The sequence below is a fragment of the Acinonyx jubatus genome, chromosome B1 (genome assembly GCF_027475565.1).
Source record: "Acinonyx jubatus isolate Ajub_Pintada_27869175 chromosome B1, VMU_Ajub_asm_v1.0, whole genome shotgun sequence".
Lineage (NCBI taxonomy): Eukaryota > Metazoa > Chordata > Mammalia > Carnivora > Felidae > Acinonyx > Acinonyx jubatus.
This window is the reverse complement of record NC_069382.1, coordinates 77,742,896-77,764,762: the sequence shown is the minus strand read 5'-3', so window position 1 is coordinate 77,764,762 and position 21,867 is coordinate 77,742,896. Positions and strand designations below refer to the sequence as shown.

The 21,867-nt window shown below is 38.4% G+C and overlaps 1 protein-coding gene and 1 long non-coding RNA gene across 7 annotated transcripts in view; one reads left to right on the top strand and one right to left on the bottom strand.

The window, feature by feature from the left end:
* The window catches only part of PRMT9 (protein arginine methyltransferase 9), a 93,219-nt gene that overhangs the window by 25,669 nt on the left and 45,683 nt on the right, over nt 1–21,867 (bottom strand). For 2 of the 5 annotated variants that reach the window (XM_053216889.1, XM_015081515.3), the window contains exons 1-5: nt 11,383–11,583; nt 8,877–9,025; nt 4,041–4,277; nt 2,998–3,165; nt 665–767 (exon numbers count right to left, since the gene is read on the bottom strand). In XM_053216889.1, coding sequence (XP_053072864.1) covers nt 665–767; nt 2,998–3,165; nt 4,041–4,277; nt 8,877–9,025; nt 11,383–11,571 — 846 coding nt within the window. In that variant the 5' untranslated portion in view covers nt 11,572–11,583. Of the gene's footprint in view, nt 1–664; nt 768–2,997; nt 3,166–4,040; nt 4,278–8,876; nt 9,026–10,456; nt 10,998–11,075; nt 11,324–11,382; nt 11,584–21,867 lie in introns of those variants that run through there. The other 3 variants (XM_053216888.1, XM_053216891.1, XM_053216890.1) reach the window with 3 other exon arrangements.
* Nucleotides 11,804–21,867, top strand: part of LOC128314446 (uncharacterized) — a 35,662-nt gene continuing 25,598 nt past the window's right edge. The window contains exons 1-2 of one of the 2 annotated variants that reach the window (XR_008296085.1): nt 11,804–12,171; nt 13,403–13,566. This is a non-coding gene — a long non-coding RNA (uncharacterized LOC128314446). Of the gene's footprint in view, nt 13,567–21,867 lie in introns of both variants that reach the window. The other variant, XR_008296084.1, reaches the window with a different exon arrangement.

Sequence of the window (21,867 nt, the reverse complement as noted above, 5' to 3'; positions counted from 1 at the left end):
TGGCACTAGTGTATTTTTTGTCACTTTATAAAGCACGTATGGATAGTCCTTTGCTTTTCCACACAAGAGTAAGCTTAGGAATGTTTTCCTTCATTCTAGGTCAAGATGCTTACAGATATAGACCCTTTCCTCTGTTGCCTTATTGCCAGTTACATTAAATACAGTATATGACAAGAGTTTATTGATATTGTAGTCAACATCTGTATGAGCATATACAATGGCTCCCATGCAGAAAAAGATTCCACTGAGCCAATAGATAGCAGTGATACCATTACTGACAATGAAAGGCACCCTACACAATAACGCTCCTCTCTCGTCTCCCCCACACCAGCCATGAAGGTTTTCGAAGGTAAGTGCAGGTTATTTTTCTTTATATTTTGTATTTTCTTTATTATTTTGTATTATGCTACAGTAACGTAATCATTTTTGTATGAATATTTTTGTGTTGTGGGACAACTCATCTGGGTTTCCACTATTTCTTATGGGGAAATTCACTTTGATATATAAGTGCTTTGGATTGCAAGTATGTTTCTGGAATGAATTATGCTCACAAACCAAGGTTTTACTGTATGTCATACTGCTTTGCAAATACACGAGGGGTTCGATAAATACCTACTGAAATAATGAATTCTTAATCAAATTTAAGTGTTTTCATGCTGCTTACCTTTGGCTGCAAAAGTAAATGCTCCCATGCATGAATTAAACTCTCCACAATTCCTTCTCCAAATAAACCTGCATCGACAGTTTCTGTTACAACTAGGGACACTCTATAGAATGATTTTTTAAAGATATATGTAAGTAAAATATCATGCTATTTATGTAAAGATTTCAAAGCTGAGAGAAGAAAGGAAGAGTATATTATAGAAACAGTCCATATATAAAATTTTCTAATACATTTCATTTTTTATTTTCTACCCACAAATCCTAAGGAACTTGACTCTACTGTTCCTCAGGCTCCTCTGTTCTCCACTGACACCTTCTGGGGGTGGAGAGATGCACAACCTTCCCTTGACCCTGCTACCTCCTCAGGCTCTTCTTTCATTCCTTAAATCCTTAAGAGTGCTTCATAGCCAGTCCCCTCCTTGATGTCAACACTCCATAAAAATATTGTCATAAATAATTCCCTTACTTATCAAGATGATTCTTTCTCAGGTCTCATTTTCCTTAATCTACAAACATGTAATGTATATGAGAAGGCCTCCCTCTCAAAATCCTTCTCTTCCTTCATTACTCATGTTTACCTCTTATATATTCATAGGTCTCTTGTTGCTTCTTTTGCTTCACCTACTACCTGCGAGTTATCACAGAAGAGCCACAGAGCTCTGATCTTTTGACTGTTCTTTCTTTCTAGAAAATTTCACTCAAAGACATACCAAAATAGTTTCTCTCTTCTCTGAACTTCTTTAGCACTTATTCCCAGTATCATTTATTTATATAGCTAGAAGATAAAGAAAAACTTCATGAATATTCCTTATCTTCCTCTTTTGATTGTGGGCACCTTGAGGACTGAAATAACTTTGGTATCCTCTACAGGGCCTAAAGCCAATATTATACAAGTCCACAAAATTTTCAATATTTAAAGGCTGCAAACATATAGAATGTTGAAGGTATCCCAATCATCTAGTCCAACATCTTGATGTCTCTAGGTTTGCTCAGGGCCAAAATAAATTATAACAGAGTCAGTATTAGAATCCATATCTCCTAATTCAAAGCTGTAGGTCCTTCTACCACACTATCTATGAGAGAAATGAAGGTTAAATTAAAGTAACTGATTCATACCATGGACTGAATTATGGACCACCAAAATTCATATGCTGAAGCCCTAACCCCCAATGTGACTACATTTAAGGATAGGGTCTTTAGGAGGTAATTAAGGTTAAATGAGGTCATAAGGGTGGGGCCCTAATGTGACAGGGCTGGTTTTCTTATAAAAGCGGAAGAGACACAGGCACTCTCTGTGTCTCTTCACATGCACAGAAGGAAAGGAAAGGAATACAGCTGTCTGCAAGCTAGGAAGGGAGCTCTCACCAGAAATCAAATTTGCCAGCACCCTTCATCACAGACTTCTAGCCTCCAGAACTGTGAGAAAATAAAAGTCTGTTGTTTAAGCCACTTAGTCTCTGGTATCTTGTTAGGGCAACAAGCAGACTAAGATAATTCAGGAGACTGCTGATTTCTGCCACAACAATCTAGTAAGACTTCTTTCATGCAAACAAATGTAGAGCCCATTAAAAAGTGAATTATGTATACAAAAATACTATTATACATATCGAAGAAGACTTTTAAAAATCATAGTCCAAATGACAACAGATGATAAAAAAGTCATCTTTCAATATAAGCTGAACTTAAGATAAGAAGACAGACCACCCAAGAGAGGTAGTAAAGCAAGTGCTACATAAAGAAAGCTCTGTCTCTAAAATAGTGTTGGACCAGATGATATATAAATCCATTCTAGCTCTAAAATGCCATCAGCCTTGTGATATAGATCAAAGCAAGATGACATACTAAAAAGCCAAGACTTATGAGACAATATTCAAAGCATCTGAAGAACCCAGGCCAAAATACATGGACAGCTGACACTTCCAAAGCTTTCATTTTAGCCAAGGATAACACAAAATTTGATAAGTCTATCAAGCTTGATCTACTCACGTATTATTTTTAACTATAACTTTTAAATAGTTATTGACCATACAGGAAGTATTATCCATTTTCACAAATAGAATATTGAAATTAACAAAAGTAAGGTAACTTGCTAAAGGTCAAGTTTATCTGTTAAATCGCTTGGCGCAAAATTTTTTCAAGATCTTTAAATATTTTTTATCAAGAATATGACATTATGAAAATTTATCTTATGCTAAATGATCCTATATCGCTATCTTTACAATATAAGGGTTTTAGCATTTTTATTTGGGCTAGAAGCTATAAATGTGAATATCTTAATTTTTTTAAATAAAATAGTGGATTATAAAAACTAAAATGATATATATTATATAGTACCTTTCAGGAATGTGTTTTGGAATCTCTATGTCAAGTGACTTCATATGTAAGAGTTTGATTCCTGTTTCCATCTTGTTTGCTGCTACTACATCACAGGCAAGTTCATACATGGTCTTGGATAACTCACAAGCATATACTGAGTGTGCTCCAGCTTTTTTAGCAAACATGCTGCAAGGAAAAAGGTGCCCCATCAAGAAAAAATAATCCACTATGGTTTTTCAAATTTAATGGAATTATAATGTTAAACATGGGGTTTTTCTTTTATTCTGTAATACAACCATTATTCATTCCACATTAAAAAATGACCCAGGGGTGCCTGGGTGGCTCAGTTGATTGAACATCTGACTTTGACTCAGGTCATGATCTCACAGTCTATGGGTTAGAGCCCCACATCGGGTTCTGTGCTGACAGCTCAGAGCCTGGAGCTGCTTTGGATTCTGTGTCTCCCTCTCTCTCTGGCCCTTCCTTGCTTACACTCTGTCTCTCTGTCTCTCAAAAATAAATAAACATTAAAAAAACAAAATGAACCAATATTCTTATTAAGAAACAAATCATACAGGGGCACCTGACTGGCTCAGTCAATGGAGCACGTGACCATTGATCTCGGGGTTGTAAATTTAAGTTCCACCTTGGGTGGAGAGATTACTTGAAAATAAAATCTTTAAAAAAACAAAATAGAAACAAACTATACAATAAATCATGACATTTATGTTTTTAAGAAGATACAACTGGCATGAAAAATATCGATAGGTTTTAACTTAGAGAACTAGATTCAACCAAAATATTAATGAAAAAAGTACTCTAAAAAGGCATTCAAAATTTCAATCATAACCTCAAATTCTCCTTAGTAGTTATGTCCAGTTCTTGATAAATTAAAGTTACAGTAAAAAATACAATAATAGTAGTTGCATGAATAATCATAAGATTATTAGAAATAAAGTAAACTCTGTTTCAATTCCACTGTTGAATTTTCCATATTTGGCAAAAGCTTTAATTTACCTTGGTGTATATGTGTATATAATTAAAGCACAATTACGACAAACCTTAGTATTCCAGTTCCTGCTCCAATGTCCAAAACACTCTTGGACCCCAAACAAACTGCATCCTGGATTGCTGCATTATAAATTGTATTCCGTTTGGTGTCATTAAGCATGATAAAGTGCCAGCGTTCCACCAACCAGTTTGCAACACGATAAAAATTCTCCTTTGCATCATTGAAATCTGGGTTTAGTTTCACTGCTTTATGAAAATACCCAGCTGCTTCATCTCTAAAGCCCATTCTATAGTAAAAAATGACAGAGAAAATATTCAATTATTATGATAGCAATTACTGTGCCTTTATCCATGGCACTCATCTGGCCTAAGAATCCCTCTCCAGTACCCCAAATCCTACTCAACCCAAGCACCATCTCCTTTTGTAAGGACTGCAATCCTTGATCACTTCTTTCCTCTCTGAACCCTTATTGTATTTATGCATTCTAGGAGACAGACTATAAATTACTATTGTAACTAAAGTATAGTAGAAGCTCTCATAGTCCTCTTCAATTTAACCAACCCACTAAAACACGATTGCTTTCTAAAAACCATTCCCTGTGTAAAACATATCAATGCCTATAGCTAGTAGGCTCCTCGCTGGTGTGCCTGCATACCTTTTCTCTCAGCAACTGAATGAATTATCAAGAGTCGGTTGTGTTTGTGGGGTACCTGGGTGGCTCAGGTTAAGTGTCTGACTTCGGCTCAGGTCATGATCTTGCACTCCGTCAGTTCTAGCCCCACGTTGGGCTCTGTGCTGATAGCTCAGAGCCTGGGGGTTGCTTCAGATTCTGTGTCTCCCTCTCTCTCTATCCCTCCCCGCTCCCTTGCGCTCGCGCGCTCTCTCTCTCTCTCTCAAAAGCAAATAAACATTAAAAAACAATTTAAAATAAAAGAGTCGGTTGTATTTGCTGTCAGACCAGTTTACACCAGTTGTATTTGTTATTATAATTACATATTTTAATTAAATATTACAGAAACTAAATAAATTATGACTGCAAAAAGAGAGCCACTGTTTCTGAGGACACTTAGTAAATGCTTTGTAAAACATCAGAGGCAAATCACCCAAAAAACTGCTACTGAAGTTTATGTAAGCAAATCAACAATAAAAAGGGAGAAAACTTTCAAACTATCTAGAAAAGTGCTTCTTAAACATTCTGTGGTGAGGAACTCATCTCCCCTTTTCTAAATATCTAATATTTGTAGACCAATACAGTCTCACTGCACGTAATTAGTATGCAACTCACACATCAGATTTCACCCAAACTGGTCCATATTATTTTCAAGAAGTGAGTTTCATGATCACATGCTTGGGATTACAGCAATGTCAAACTGCTATATACATTTCTAAACACTTCCTCTCAATTTCTATACTTATCCATCACTAACTGATAATTTGTGGACCAGCACAAGTGGGTAGTCCACAAGCTGAAGAGAACTGAGCTAGTAAAACCCTTTTACACTCATACTTCTTCAGAAGAACCTTTAAGCATTCTGTCAATTTTAAAGAAACCAAATCAGATTATTAATCCTATGTATGATTTACATAAAAAAAGACATTCTGGAATTTCAAACAGGAAACTACATGGGCAATGGCCCTATGTCAAATGATACGCACTCATGTTTTAGGTTAAAATAAAAACGTTTAAGATTAGTATCTGCTAGACAGAGCTATCTTAATCTGCAACTGACATTGCACACAGTACAATACAAAATACATTGTATGTAATCACTGCTTGGTGAGAGACAAAACTAGCAATGGATATTTAAAATTTTTAAATATCAACAATCTATTGAATCAATGCCACACCTGCCCCTAATAATTTCTTGGGGTTTATGCTTCCCTGAAGTTTGATTCTTAATATATCATTGTTTTCTTAAACTGTAACGATAATCTGAAAAATGTATGGTACACTCAAAATATATCTCATACTGATAAACTCAACAATGTGTCAGTATCAACAAACTATGAAACCACCTCTTTTCTTTTAACTAGAAAAAAAAATTACCTTCCCAATTAGGAACTTAAATGTTTTGTTTAAATCTGATGCTGCTGGACTAACATAAGGTTGTAAAGTTGAGACATTCCAGACACAAATTTCATTTAATAAACAAAAGGAATAAAGGAAAGGAAGCTATCATTTACTCTGGAAATCTTTTTCTCCCAGAGCAGTGATTCTTTCAGTGGGAAGTGAGTGATCCACTCTTTGATGAGGAAAGTAGGACAAAAGCTAAGAGCTACTGTTGTAGAGAACAAAGATAAACTATATAGCAAAAGCCGCATTCACACTATCACAACTGATGAAATCTCAATGTCTAAATTAGAAATTTTGCATAATTATATCTCCCAAAAGCAAACAAGCACGATTTTGGTTTTTTTTGGTTTTTTTGTCTCACGAATTGGTAACTGCTCAGACTAATATCCTGCAACAACAGGTCACCAAGTTAAAATCTGTCAAAAGTGTGTAGAGCTCCAATTTTCTGTTAAATTGAGTTTATCCTTAAAGATAAGTTCTAGGATGTTATGATAATAACATGTGCATTACCTGGAAATAAATTGAATCCCATAAAGTAACTCCTCTTTCATGGACTGAAGAACTAAAAAAACTTTGAAATTAATGGGGCACCTGGGTGGTTCAGTCGGTTAAGCAACTGACTCCTGGTTTCAGCTCAGGTCATGATCTCACCGTTTATGAGTTCAAGCCCCACCTCAAGCCCTGTGCTGACAGCACAGAGCCTGCTTGGGATTCTCTCTCTCCCTCTGTCTCTGTCCATCCCCCTCCTGACTCTCTCTCTCAAAATAAATTTTAAAAAAATAATAAACTTAAAAAAATCTTTTAAACTAAATTTCATTTAAAGGAAAATTAGTGGGGCGCCTGGGTGGCGCAGTCGGTTAAGCATCCGACTTCAGCCAGGTCACGATCTCGCGGTCCGTGAGTTCGAGCCCCGCGTCAGGCTCTGGGCTGATGGCTCGGTGCCTGGAGTCTGTTTCCGATTCTGTGTCTCCCTCTCTCTCTGCCCCTCCCCTGTTCATGCTCTGTCTCTCTCTGTCCCAAAAATAAAAATGAAAAACGTTGAAAAAAAAAATTAAAAAAAAAAAAAAAGGAAAATTAGTTGGGGCACCTGGGTGACTGAGTGTCCGACTTCGGCTCAGGTCATGATCTCACAGTTCATGAGTTTGAGCCCTGCGTCAGGCTCTGTGCTGACCGCTCAGAGCCTGGAACCTGCTTCAGATTCTGTGTCTCCCACTCTCTGCCCCTTCCCTGCTCATGCTTTGTCTCTCTCTGTCCTTCAAAAATGAATAAATGTTAAAAAAAAAAAATTAAAGGAAAAGTAGTTGCTAATTAATACAGATGGGAGTCTATGTAACAGGATCAGATTAGCTGTTAGTGTGAACAAACAAGCGTCAGTTGACAATCTGCCTTATTTTCCCGGTTATTATCATACTCTACAATTAGAAACTGTCAAATATTTATCTCTTAAAGGAGTACTCATTTCACTTCCCAGGCCATGTTGATTAAGGCTATTAAACCATATAGCAGCTACCTCTCTGAGACTAACACACTTTGATAAAGGCATTTCTTATGTATAACTTTTCATTGACTAAAACTTAACATGACAAGATGAACAAAGCAGTAATACTAGAGGAAACTGCTGGAACATGTAAAATTATCTTACTATATACAGTAGGACATTACCATGGCATTTCCTAAATAAGAACTCTTTTACTTTGTACAAAGAAGTGACACCAGATTTATTAAAACAAATCCAATACAAAAATTTTGCGTTTTCATCAGTTTTCCTAATTACACAGTTTCTATGAAGAACAGGCAGAAATTCCAATGGCAAGTTTTCAGCAAGATCCAGAAAACAGAATTACAAGTTCCTTGGCAAGGCATCAGAGTGACTTCACTGCCACCCTGCAACCCATGGCTGTGTCCTCTCCAACAAGGTCTGAATCTTGGCCAGGTGGAGGGAAATCTTCCTTGAATATTATATCCTAGCCCTAGGGGCAGTGGCTGTGTAGTATATGATTAATGTTAAAACTGTTCTGTTAGTAAGTCGGACAGAGAAAGACAGATATCACATGTTTTCAGTCATATGTGGAATTTGAGAAATTTAACAGAAGACCATGGGGGAAGGAAAGGGGAAAAAACAGTTTCAAACAAAAAGGGAGAAAAACCCTAAGAGACTCCTAAATACAGAGAACAAACTGAGGATTGATGGGGCGGGGGTGGGGGGAAGGAGGCAATGGGTGATGGGCACTGAGGAGGGCACCTGTTGGGATGAGCACTGGGTGTTGTATGTAAGCGATGAATCATGGGAATCTAATTCTGAAACCAAGAGCACACTGTATACACTGTATGTTAGCTAACTTGACAATAAATTATATTTAAAATAAGAGAAATGTTGATTGCAGATCAATTGCCTTTATATGCTGGAATAAAAACACTTTCATCGACTGAGAAGAATACATCAGAATATTCAATCTGGATCACTTTCGATAATCATACGTTCCCGAGCATCTTGACTTTTTTCTGTATAATGTTTATTACTTTTCCTTATCTGTGTCATTTCTTATGGGTACATTCACAATTGTTTTCTTATATGAAACAAAAGTTGGTGTAATAAAAAAATGCTCTGTTATTACATGTTATATTTGTGATTCTTATATTCTTCTGAGTTCTCTTTATTTTTTACCAGCCAATCCTCCATTACTCTGATCCCCTGTCACAGTTAATAATTCTTTATATTAAACTTTCCCTTTCAAATTACTGTGTGATTTATCTCTGATCAAGACTGATACAGAATAATTCTTAACAAATAACACTGAAATCACTACAAACCTGAAGAGGTGTTCCCCCATACTATTGCAAATCACTTCATCATCAGGAAACAGTTCCAAAGCCTGCTCATAACAACCAAGTAAGTCTTGTGTTCGATTGAGAGCATCAAGCTCTTCAGCCCATCTGAACAGCGTATACTGAAAAGTTTCCTGTGTAAAAGAGAAAACAGTAATTTAGTCAATAATATAAATGATGGAAGAATATACAACACTGGTTGATGATTCCACAGAGAATGGAACGTAATTACTATTGACTGATCACTTCAAATTTTGTTTAGCTTTAGTACACAGTTTGCTAAATAAACAAATGCATAAATGAATTTTACCACTTATGTGGCAATAACATGCAGAATTAGACAATCTGAGCACTTTAAACTCTCTCCATTCTTAGCTATCATATCAGATTCTCCACCTACCTCTCTTTTGTGGGCTTCTATGTTTTAGAAGTTGTTTTTGCCTTCTTCTCTTTGTTCATCCATCTCTATCACCTGTTCTACATCTACATCTCCAATCAAGACCCTCTCTTCTGAATCTCAGACACATAGACACAACTTCCTATTAGTCATCTCAACAAGGGACTGCACCCTCAGCCACCTCAATTCAGCACAACTCAAATATTTCCTGAGCAATCAGTATGCAAAGAACTGGGGCTAAAATACAGCAATGAACAACATAAATCCTATTCCTATCCTCACAGAAGCCCTGTAGAAAGACATTTAACATACAGTTCTTTAAAAATTAAAGAACTAGAAATTAGAGAAACTAGAAATTAGAGAACCTAAAAATAGGTTCTCTAAACTGAACCCATTATATTCCGCTCACACAGGATATAAGGTTAAGGTACTACCAAACCTCAAATGACTAAGTCATCTTATAATGCTACCTTAACTTCCAATACAATTAGTTTCAAACCCAGTCAATTCTGTCTCAACATCTTTAACTATGTCACCTCCTCTCCAACCCACTGTTACAACAGTCTGGCCCTTATAATACTTTCTGGACTACAGTAACAGCATTCCCTCTGTCACCCTAGCTCCAATGTCACTTCTCTCCAGCCATTCTCCATAGTACAACACAGTGGAAAAAAGGGAAGGCTTTAGTCATTCCAGTTTTATCATGAACACAGTTTACATCATCTTCAGAGATTTATACAGAAGAGTTGAGACTTATAACTGAATCTTGATGGAGTTTACTAAAGAGAAAAGGATATGGAGGAAGACCTAAAGTATCAGGAGAAAAAAGTACGGATGATATGAAATGGATAAGAGAATTTATAACTTGGTGTGACTGAAGTGTGGGCATAGGGAGTAGAGTGAGTAGTAGGAAATAAGACTAAAGAAATGGCTCTTTCACAAACGCCCACATGAAGGAATATGGACTTTGTTCTACAGGAAACAGAACTAGTTTCTGAACCCTACTGAACACGAGGCATTCAAATACAGGCTTTAGATATACTTTTAATACACATTAAATATCTATTTAAAAAGATACTGTCACTGTTTTAGAAAGGAGGAACCTTAGGAACAAAGAATTAAAGAAACAGCACTTGGGTTGATCAATCATTATTCTACTGCTGCCTACCTATGAGAACAAACTGTACCTCAACATAGCACTTTCTCCTCCTTAGGACCAGCTGCTCCTGAAATTTACACTAAGTTTATGTTAACTACAACCATCTAGAGGTTACTGACATCTAGTGGATAGATATCAACAATGCGGGTAAACATTCTACAATGGCGCAGGACAGCCCTCCACAACAAAGAATCATTCCATCCAAAAAGTCAACAGCGCTGAGGTTGAGAAACGCTAGGTGAAAAAAAGCAAAGTAGCTTGAGGCTGAAAACGGAATACAAAATTTAGTTAAATAATTTTTATAAATTTAGACTCTAAAATAACTTGGAAAAACTTATCTATTACATATAGAACGATCACAATCCAGTAACTGAAGCTTAAATAATGCATCATCAATCAAATGACTACTTTATAGTAGCTTATTCCCAACTTTATTCAATTACAGATACCCACGACATTCCTTCTGCATACAAGTGCAAAGGTGCTGAGGCAGGGGCATGCTAGAATTAGATATAGGAGGAGGAGATCACCCTCGGCCTCATTTGCAATATGGCCTTTAGAATTCTGAGTAAGGTGGAAGTTTTGAAACAGATAAGTGGCATCGTCTGACTTGTTATGAAATGCTCACCCAGGCTGTGTTGAGACAGGTTGCCGGAGGAAGCCTAGTTATGAGCCTACACCAACAGCCGACAGATGACTGAGGCTTGAACAGGGGTAGTAAAGGAGAAGGTGGTGAGAAATGGTTAAGATTTTGGATACATTTCAAATATGGAGCCGAGAGGATTTTTTTGATGGGCTGGCTGTGGGTGTGAACAAAAGACATGTCAAGGATGAATAGTAAATATTAACAGCAACCACCAGCCATTAACCTTAGCCACCCCTCCCAATGGAAAAACACAGGATCTGCCAGCAAGTGAAAGAAGGGACATCCTCACCTTCACGTCGTCTTTCAGCTCCGGCGCCAGGCTGAGTACGAGGAGGTAGTGGGCATAGGCGGTGCCAAAGTCCTGGGCGCTCAGGCAGTGCTCTGCGCTCTGCAAGGACCGCGACACCAGCCGGTCGCGCCCGACTGCCCCGGCGCCACTCCGGGCACCCCGGCGGGGCCTGGGCCGAGAGTTCGGCATGACAGAGTCACCGCCCTGAAACCTAAGCTTGTATAACCAAAGTGAAGATGTTTTACTAAACGGAACGAGAAAACGGTCCTGTTGGCTACACTTCCAAATGACTTAAACAGAGAGCGAAAACCGGTAACGTAAAGTTATGCCTGGGCCCGGGGTGTGCGCGCCCACCTTAGCCAGGCAAAAGCCCCGCCTCCTCCCTGCCAGGCGGGGTCTGCGAGTCAACCCGGCAAACTGCAGACACCAGCCCACGGCGCACGCCCAGCGAGCGTCAGTGCGCTTGACGTGTGCACGCCGCGGTCCGTCCCCCTCCCCGTGGAAAGGGAGGCGCGAGGTGGACGGGGCGCCTGCGCGGAGAGCAGCGCTTTTAACGGTCTTGAGGTTCTTGCCTTCCTCTCCCTCGCCTCGCTTCCCCTTGCGCCGAAACCGGCGTTTTCTGTCCCTTTTTCCTGGCCGTCAGAAGTGTGTGTGTATGTGTAGTGTGTGTGTGTGTGTGTGTGTGTGTGTGTGTGTGTGTGTGTGACTTCGACTGCAAGACCCGACTCTGCAGATGCAGTCAGCGCGAAGCTGCACGCGACCGTGAGGGACATGGATGGCTGTGAGGAGGTCAGGCGTTTGTGGTGATGTTTAAGATCTTTGGATCGGGATGCCTCAGATATCAAAATGGCGAGACTGAAAAGAGCCCAAAGTTAACAAACGCACCCTAGATGTAGTGGAGCAAATGCTTTCACAGGCGTTATTTAAAATCATCCTCACAAACCCCCATGAGGTGGGCTTCTAAATCACAATCTTAAAGGCGGCAAAGGCGACATTCTGAGAAGTTACTTGCCCAGTATCACAAAACTGGGTAGTGGGAAAGGCGTGACTCAAACCCAAGCTCTCTGTTATTTTAAAACGAGTTTAGGATTTATTTCACTGTTCGATGGGTCACCACTGTATACTGGCTATATTAATAACATAGGAAAAAATGTTCTACCTTCAAGTGTGGCCCCTAAGGGATGGATTCAAAACTTTAAAAGGGGGGGGGCGCGTGGAAATTACAGCTGAAAGAAGTCATTTTTGTCCTCATTTTCAAACATCTCAGTAGTGAACATTTTACTTAACAAAAAATAAGACCATTTGCATATCTAATTTTGGGGGGCTCCTACCATTTTCTGCCTTCTCTATTGATCTGATTATTTGAACCACTCTTCCTCTGAGCACTTACCACTGTAAACCCTAATCAGTTCTTCAAAGTTCAGGTTACTAGATTATAATCTCCTCCTGCAGTCAGAAAGTTCCTCAAAGGCAGTAACTGTTCTTAACCATTTTTGTAAGCTTTACCTCTAGCAGAGTCTAGTTCAGAGTAACGACTCAAAAAAATTTTTTTAATGTTAATGGAAAGTACATTCCACTCCCAGGTTTCACTTGTAGATTTTCCCCATCGTTCACATCCTTTTTTCTTTCCCCTTCTGAATTGCCACTTTTTGTACTAAGCAATTTAAGATTTAACTATATGATTTTTCCCTAACAAGCCTGAAATGCTAGTCCCAATAGGATGTAGTAGAACATGCAAAGGCCACTGAACAATACAAAACAAAAAAGTACATTCTAGTGCAAACTTGGTCCTTTTCTGCCCCTCCAATAACCTTTCCTTAAGAAGCATTATTTGTAAAAAGGCCTAACAAAGCTACATTTCCTACTTTGGACATAAGATTGATATAACCATCAAATGAGATAATGAGATGTGTAAAAGCATTTTATATATAAGATATATTTAGTGCTAGGCATTGTTTACTTTTAGAGTTATTTAAAACTTATCTGGATTATTTTTTATTTTTCTGTTTATCTTTGAAAGAGAGAGTGGGAGCGGGAGAGGGACCGAGAGAGGGAAACACAGAATCCGAAGCAGGCTCCAGGCTCCAAGCTGTCAGCACAGAGCCCGACACGGGGCTCGAACCCATGAAACACGAGATCATGACGTGAGCTGAAGTCGGACACTTAATCGACTGAGCCACCCAGGTGCCCCAAAATTTATCTGGATTATTAAAATGAAAATTATGTCACAAACACCTTTAAGCACTTGATTGGAAATGGTGCAACTCATATCATTTAAGAGTCTAATGTAATTGGCTGGAATCTCCCTTCAGAAACCAAAGGGAAACCTCCCAAGCTTTCTCTGCAGAGATTTGGGTCAATGGGGAATCACTTAGAGTTCATCATTCTAATAATCTCTGTGAGTCCACCATTCAGCTGAATTAGTTTACTTAACAGGTTATCTGTGGTTCAGGACATGCTTTCCTATTCCACGGGGACAAGGTTTCTTTTGTCTTATTTTACTTGTTTTGTTTTTTTGGTCTGTTGGTTTATTGAGATAACCTGCATATCTCAAACATCTAGACCACATGAAGCTTAAGGTGGACAAATGTTACCAATATAGGCTAAGAAATGAAGGGGCTTGGCAGGAAGTGAAGAGAAGGCAGAGAAAAAATGAAAGGAGCCAACTTCTATTGCATCATCACCTACAGTATCAACCTGTGGTCAGTGACCACTGCTAAAAAAGTACAAGGGATGCTACCTGCTGTTTGTAAAATACTTCAGGTACCTTTGTGAGCTACTAAGATTTACTGAGTTCTGATGTGATTTATCTACACGGAGAAATCAGAAGTTATTTGCATTTCTTTGTAGTTTATACCTTAGACACTATATAGGGTAAGCCATTTGAAAAAAATGAACTCACAAGACTAACATGGAAGAAAAATGGAATAAAATATATTTTACTATTTTCTTTTATTACCTCATTCCTAATTAAGACTTAGAATTAGATTTTTCATATTTATTGAAGATTAATTGTATTTATAGTAATTCTTTAAGTCCTTTTGAAAAGGCATTATATTCCATTACAAAAAACTCAAAAGTATGTTGCAAAACAATCCTAGAATGTAGATTTTACTTCTTGATCCTTAAGTTTTTCTTTAAAAATATTGAAGGTATCAGGGCACCTGGGTGGCTCAGTCGGTTGAGCATCTGACTTCGGCTCAGGTCAAGATCTCGCGGTCTGTGAGTTCGAGCCTGGTGTAGGGTTCTGTGCTGACAGCTCAGAGCCAGGAGCCTGCTTTGGATTCTGTGTCTCCCACTCTCTCTGCCCTTTTTCCGCTCATGCTCTCTCTCTCTCTCTGTGTCAAAAATAAACGTTAAAAAAATATATTGAAGGTATTGCTCCATTGTTCACAATACCCTTCCTCTCACTCCCATCTCACAACCAAAACTAATCTTTAGAATTAGAGAGTCTATTTGATTCCTCCATTTATGTGTTCTAGTTCACCCTTTTTAGGGTTCCAAGAAAAACCCACTGATTAGAAAACTACTGCTGACTCAGAGGCAGGTTTAATTGTGTTTGTTTTTGACCACGTTCTGGGCAGCTTGTCAACAAACCACACATGCCAAACAAGGAAGCAAAACCAACTGAAAGTCTCTCAGTCAACTTTCCAATTTGCAAAAGTTGAAAGTTAATGGGGAAAAAAAGGCTCACAGGAAGTTCATTAAGAAGAGATAAACAGCTTGCCAGGCACAAGTATCTCATGTTTATACTTTCTTTGGAGATTCATATCTTTTTGTGTGATTTAGTTTGTTTTACAATTTTGTAGTTTGGAGCCTTGTTCTGAACTCGCTGTGCATTTTAGAATCATCTGAGGAGCTTTTAAACAATAACAGTGTCTAGGCCTTATACCTAAAGATACTGATTTAATTGGCCTGGTGGGGTCTGGGCATGAATTCTTTTAAAAAGTTCTCTGAGGTTGATGGGGGGTGGGAGGGAGGAGAGGGTGGGTGATGGGTATTGAGGAAGGCACCTTTTGGGATGAGCACTGGGTGTTGTATGGAAACCAATTTGACAATAAATTTCATATAAAAAAATAAACAAAATAAAAATAAAAATAAATAAATAAATAAAAATAAAAAGTTCTCTGAGTGAGTCTAAAATATGTGGTAGGGGTGGGGGGGTATGGTGCAAGCTTCTATTATATCTGATATACTTAAAGTATTTAAGGTATGCAGTATAAAGGCAATGTAGGGAGTAGAACAATTATTTCTGGCTTCACAAGAATTGTGAAGATTCTCTATTCTTCTGAATGAAGTGATTGCTATATGATAAAGAATAGAATCCTATTGAATTACTTGTTGGAGAAAAAAAATATATAATTGGATCAACAGCGCACTACCAGCCATGGACCACTGAAATTTACATTGATACATTCTCATTGCTAAATATTCCCAGTTTCTTCAATCTTTTTTACTTTACTACAGTTAGGATTTTATAATAGCCCCCTTCTTATGCCCTGTGTGCAAAATACAAAAAACAATGGTGTATTTTGTCAAATGCTTTGTCTTTATCTATTGAGAGGATCATGTAGTTCTTGTCCTTTCTTTTATTAATGTGATGCATCACATTGATTGTTTTGTGGATATCGAACCAGCCCTGCATCCCAGGTATAAATCCCACTTGGTCGTGGTGAATAATTCTTGTATTGTTGGATCCATTGACTAGTATCTTGTTGAGGATTTTTACATCCATGTTCATCAGGGAAATTGGTCTGTAGTTCTCCTTTTTAGTGGGGTCTTTGGTTTTGGAATTAAGGTAATGCTGGCTTCATAGAAAGATTTTGGAAGTTTCCTTCCATTTCTATTTTTTGAAACAGATTCAAAAGAATAGGTGTTAAGTCTTCTTTAATTTTTTTTTTAACGTTTATTTATTTTTGAGACAGAAGGAGACAGAGCATGAATGGGGGAGGGTCAGAGAGAGAGGGAGACACAGAATCCGAAACAGGCTCTAGGCTCTGAGCAGTCAGCACAGAGCCCGACGCGGGGCTCGAACTCACGGACCGCGAGATCATGACCTGAGCCGAAGTCGGACGCTTAACCGACTGAGCCATCCAGGCACCCCTTTTTTTTTAAATTTTTTTTTTAACGTTTATTTATTTTTGAGACAGAGAGTAGTCTTCTTTAAATGTTTGGTAGAATTCCCTTGGAAAGCCATTTAGCCCTGGACTCTTGTTTTTTGGGAGATTTTTTATTACTAACTCAATTTCTTTGCTGGTTATGGGTCTGCTCAAATTTTCTATTTCTTCTTGTTTCAGTTTTGGTAGTTTATATGTTTCTAGGAATTTGTCCATTTCTTCCAGATTGCCCAATTTATTGCAGTATAATTGCTCATAATATTCTCTTATTATTGTTTGTATTTCTGTGGTGTTGGTTGTGATCTCTCCTCGTTCATTCTTGATTTTATTTATTTTGGTCCTTTCCTTTTACTTTTTGGTCAAACTGGCTAGGGGGTTATCAATTTTATTAATTCTTTCAAAGAACCAGCTTCAGGTTTCATTGATCTGTTCTGTTGTTTTTAATTTTGATAGCGTTGATTTCTGCTCTAATCTTTATTATTTCCTGTCTTCTGGTTTTGGGTTTTATTTGCTGTTCTTTTTCCAGCTCTTTAAAGTGTAAGTTTAGGTTGTATATCTGAGACCTTTCTTCCTTCTTTAGGAAGGCCTGGATTGCTCTATACTTCCCTCTTATGATTGCCTTTGCTGCATCCCAGAGGTTTGGGGCTGTGGTGTTATCATTTTCATTGGCTTCCATGTACTTTTTAATTTCCTCTTTAATTCCTTGGTTAGGCCATTCATTCTTTAGTAGGATGTTCTTTAGTTTCTAAGTATTTGTTGTCTTTCCAATTTTTTTCTTGTGGTTGAGTTTCGTAGCGTTGTGGTCTGAAAATATGCACAGTATGATGCCAATCTTTTTGTACTTGTTGAGGGCTGATTTGTGTCCCAGTATGTGATCTATTCTGGAGAATGTTCCATGTGCACCCAAGGAGAATGTGTATTCTGCTGCTTTAGGATGAGATGTTCTGAATATATCTGTTAGATTCATCTGGTCCAGTGTGTCATTCAAAGCCATTGTTTCCTTGTTGATTTTTGGTTTAGATGATCTATCTATTGCTGTAAGTGGGGTGTTGAAGCCCCCTACTATCATGGTATTATTATCAATGAGTTCCTGTATGTTTGTGACTAATTGGTTTATATATTTGGGTTCTCCACATTTGGGGCATAGATGTTTAAAATTGTTAGGTCTTCTTGGTGGATAGACCCCTTAATTATGATATAATGCCCTTCTTCATCACTTGTTACAGTCTTTATTTTAAAATCTAGACTGTCTGATATAAGTATGGCTAGTCTGGCTTTCTTTTGGCAACCATTAGCATGATAGATGGTTCTCCATCCCCTTACTTTCAATCTGAAGGTGTCTTTAAGTCTAAAGAGGGTCTCTTGTAAACAGCATATAGATGGATCTTGTTTTCTCATCCATCCTGTTACTCTATGTATTTTGATTGGAGCATTTAGTCCATTGACATTTAGAGTGAGTACTGAAAGATACAAATTTATTGCCATTGTGTTGCCTGCAGAGTTGGAGTCTCTGGTGGTGTTCTCCAGTCCTTTCTAGTCTTTGTTGCTTTGTTACTTTTTTGTTTTGTTTCATCTTTTCTCCCCTCAGAGAGTCCCCCTTAAAATTTCTGGCAGCGCTGGTTTAGTGGTCACAAACTCCTTTAGTTTTTGTTTGGGAAACTTTTCATCTCTCTTTCTATTTTCAATGACAGCCTTGCTGGATAAAGAATTCTTGGCTGCATATTTTTTCTGAATCAGCAAGTTGAATACATCCTGCTACTCCTTTTTGGCCTGCCAAGTTTCTGTGGATAGGTCTGTTGCAAACCTGATCTGTCTTCCCTTGTAGGTTAAGGACTTTTTTTTCCTTTGCTGCTTTCATGATTCTCTCTTTGTCTGTATATTTTGTGAATTTGACTATGATATGCCTCGCTGATGGTCGGTTTTTGTTTAATCTAATGGGAGTCCTCTGTGCTTCCTGGATTTTGATGTCTGTGTCTTTCCCCAGTTGGGAAAGTTTTCCACTATGATTTGCTCACATAAACTTTCTACCCCTTTTTCTCTCTCTTCATTTTCTGGGACCCCTATGATTCGGATATTATTCCTTTTTAATGAGTCACAGAGTTTTCTAATTGTTATATCGTGCTCTTGTGCCTTAGTCTCCCTCTTTTTTTCTGCTTCATTTTTCTACATAAGTTTGTCCTCTGTATCACTGATTGGCTGCTCTGCTTCATCCATCCTTGCCACTGTGGCATCCATTCAAAATTGCAGCTCAGTTATGGCATTTTTAATTTTGTCCTGCCTAAATTTTACTTCCTTTATATCCACAGAAAGAGATTCTATTTTATTTTCCAACCCGAGCTAGTATTATTATTATCATGATTCTAAATTCTGATTCAGACATCTTGCTTGTATCTCTGTTGATTAGGTCCCTGGCTGTCATTTCTTTCTGTTCTTTCTTTTGGGGTGAATTCCTTTGTATTGTCATTTTGGAGGAAGAAAAATAATAAAATTAAACTTAAAAAGAACAAAGAAATCAGCTAAAGGATGCTAGATCCTAGGTGTGTTATCATCTGATTGTTGAAAAAAGCTTGATAGAATAGAAGGAAAAGGGAAAGAAAAGAAAAGAAAAGAAAAACATTTGAAAAATTTAAAAAAATGACTACAATAGGGGTGCCTGGGTGGCTCAGTCGGTTAAGTGACAGACTTTGGCTCAGGTCATGATCTCACAGCTTGTGGGCTTGAGCCCCATTTCGCGCTCTGTGCTGACAACTCAGAGCCTGGAGCCTGCTTTGGATTCTGTGTCTCCCTCTCTCTCTGCCCCTCCCCTGCTTGCACTGTCTCTCAAAAATAAACATTAAAAAAAATTTATTAAATGAATACAATAAAATAGAATAAAATGAAATGAAAGTAAAATAGAATAAAATTTTCAAAAAAGTAAAAAATATCGTTGAAAAAATTCAATAATCTTTTTTATTAAAAAGGAAAATAAAAATATTTTTTCTCCTCTGTATTCAACAATAAGAAAGGAAAAGAAAAAGAAAACAATTGAATAGATGGACTGACGAATGGAATGGAATATGATTGAAATTACATCCAGTTTCCCCTAGAAGTCAAACTATGAAGCACTTTGTAAACTAAGCAGGCAGAGAGACTTGTGGTGTTCCTCTAGAGCATGGTTGGTCCGGTTGGATGGGGCTTGGTGTAATGACTCCATTCTCCATTAGATGGCCCTGCTTTGCTTACCGGGGCTGTATCTTGTGGCACATGTATGCATGTATGCATATGCATGAGAGAGGTGAAAATGGTGTCACCCAGCTACCCAGTGTCTGGTATCAGAATTCTGTGCTCTTGCTAACCAGCAATCAAGCACCCCTCCTTTGTCTCTGGCTTTCATCCACTCCCCACTTCTACCCTGTTAGTAACCAAGTCGTCAGCCTGCCAGGTGGCACCTCCTCCTGAGTTTTATCTCAGATGGGGCTATGTTTCCAAACTCCTCACTTTTGAGGCCCTGTGGCTTTAACCTGCTCAGACCCTCTGGAGGAGGGTCTTGCCAAACAATATCCGGGGCTGGCCCACCCCAGGAATATTCACATGACTGCACCACTGAAGATGCCCAGAGACTGGGGCCAGGTGCCAGCCACCCCAGAAAAGGTTCATGCAATTGCATAGCAGAGGCCTTTCAGGGATTATGGTAAATTGCAATATACATCTGGTGTCTGGCTTCACCATTTCTTAATGTCCTTGTTCCAACACCAGCAAACATTCTCCGTTTGCTCTGGGCCGTTCTCCGGGGTCCTCTGGGACCTTTGCCTGTGGGGAGACCACACACAAATGTCCTCCCAGGAGAGAACTGCCTCCCCGTGTGGCCCTCGGACCCCTTGGACCTCACTTTCTGCTCCTGGGGATTCGCCCTTCCCACCAGAGCTCCACCACGTATCGAGCTGCAGAGTTTCAGACTCTGCACTCCCCTGTTCATAGTCTTAATGGTATCCAAACCCTCTTCTTTCTCCCTTGTTAATTCTCTTAGGGTGTTTTCAGTCTTTCTCTTTCTCTCCAGCCGCTTTTGGGGTAGGGGAAAATGCCTTTCCAGTACTCTACCCCCTGTCTCCATCCTCTCTCTAAAAGCAAAAACAGCTCTTTACCCTCTGCAGCTTCTCTCTTTCCCAGTTCACTTCTCCATGCCGTGTACCTGCTGACTTCTGTGGTTCAAGTTATGTAGATTGTTGAGTTGATCCTCAGATCAATTTTCTAGGTGTACAAGATGGTTTGGTGTTGATCTAGCTGTATTTCAGGGATGAGAGACGCAAAAAACTTCCATGCTACTCCGCCATCTTGGTCCCTCCCCTATATTTCTTTGATTTCTTATGATCTCCCATCTATAACTCTATCTTAGCACTTACCCAATTATATAAGTGAAATGATATGTTTGTCTTTCTGACTAAAAAGTGAGTTCTAGGCCTTAGGAAGTATACCTTTATTCATTCCTTATCTCCAGCATTCAGATAGTGACTAGAACTTAAAAAGCAATTAAATGTGTGGTAAACTAAGCTAAGGGCAATAGTAGGAAGATCAGAGAAAGGATGATTTGGAAGATGTGTAGAGAACAGAATCTAATCAACTTGAAACAGTTATATGATAGGAGTACCAAAGACATAAGGAAAGGGGAGAATGCCAAAACTTTTTAGCTATAGGGACTTGGATACATGATGGTGCTGGTAACCAGGATAGGCAGTTCAGGCAACAATAACAATAACAACAACAACAACAACAACCAGAATTGAAGAAAAAGACATGAGTTTAATGGCTGTATGTGAGATATCAATCAGTATCAAGTGAAGATGTCCAGTGACAAGGTAAGAAACTGTATTTACAGCTCACAAGCAAGATCTGGTCTAGAATTATATTTGGAGGTTTTAATTCTACTGGTAGGTTGAGTTATGTAAGTGGTTATTATTCTACATGGAAAGTGTGCAGAGGGTAGAAGTGCCCAAATAAAAATGTTGAATGAGAAGAGAACAGCCAAGACTCTGATTGGGAGAATCCTCTGAAATTAATAGTGGAGGAAAATAAAATCCTGGGTAAGATGTATTGTTTTTTAGACAAGCACTATTCGAAGGAATGGTTTATAAATAATACCAGAGTCTTTCCCAAATCCAATTGGGCCAATAGCATATAGAATAGATAAATATAAGGAATATGAATGGCATATTTTTCTCAACATATTGGTATAAACTCCTCTTCAGATTTCTTTTGGTTTGTGAAAATAGGTACTAATGTAGGTCTTTTCTAAAAGCAAAGTGATGGAACACAGACTTTTGGAAAACGGGGAATATTCTTCAGTTTATGCCATTTCAGCTTACACAGCTTTCATAGGAACATTCTGCTTTCA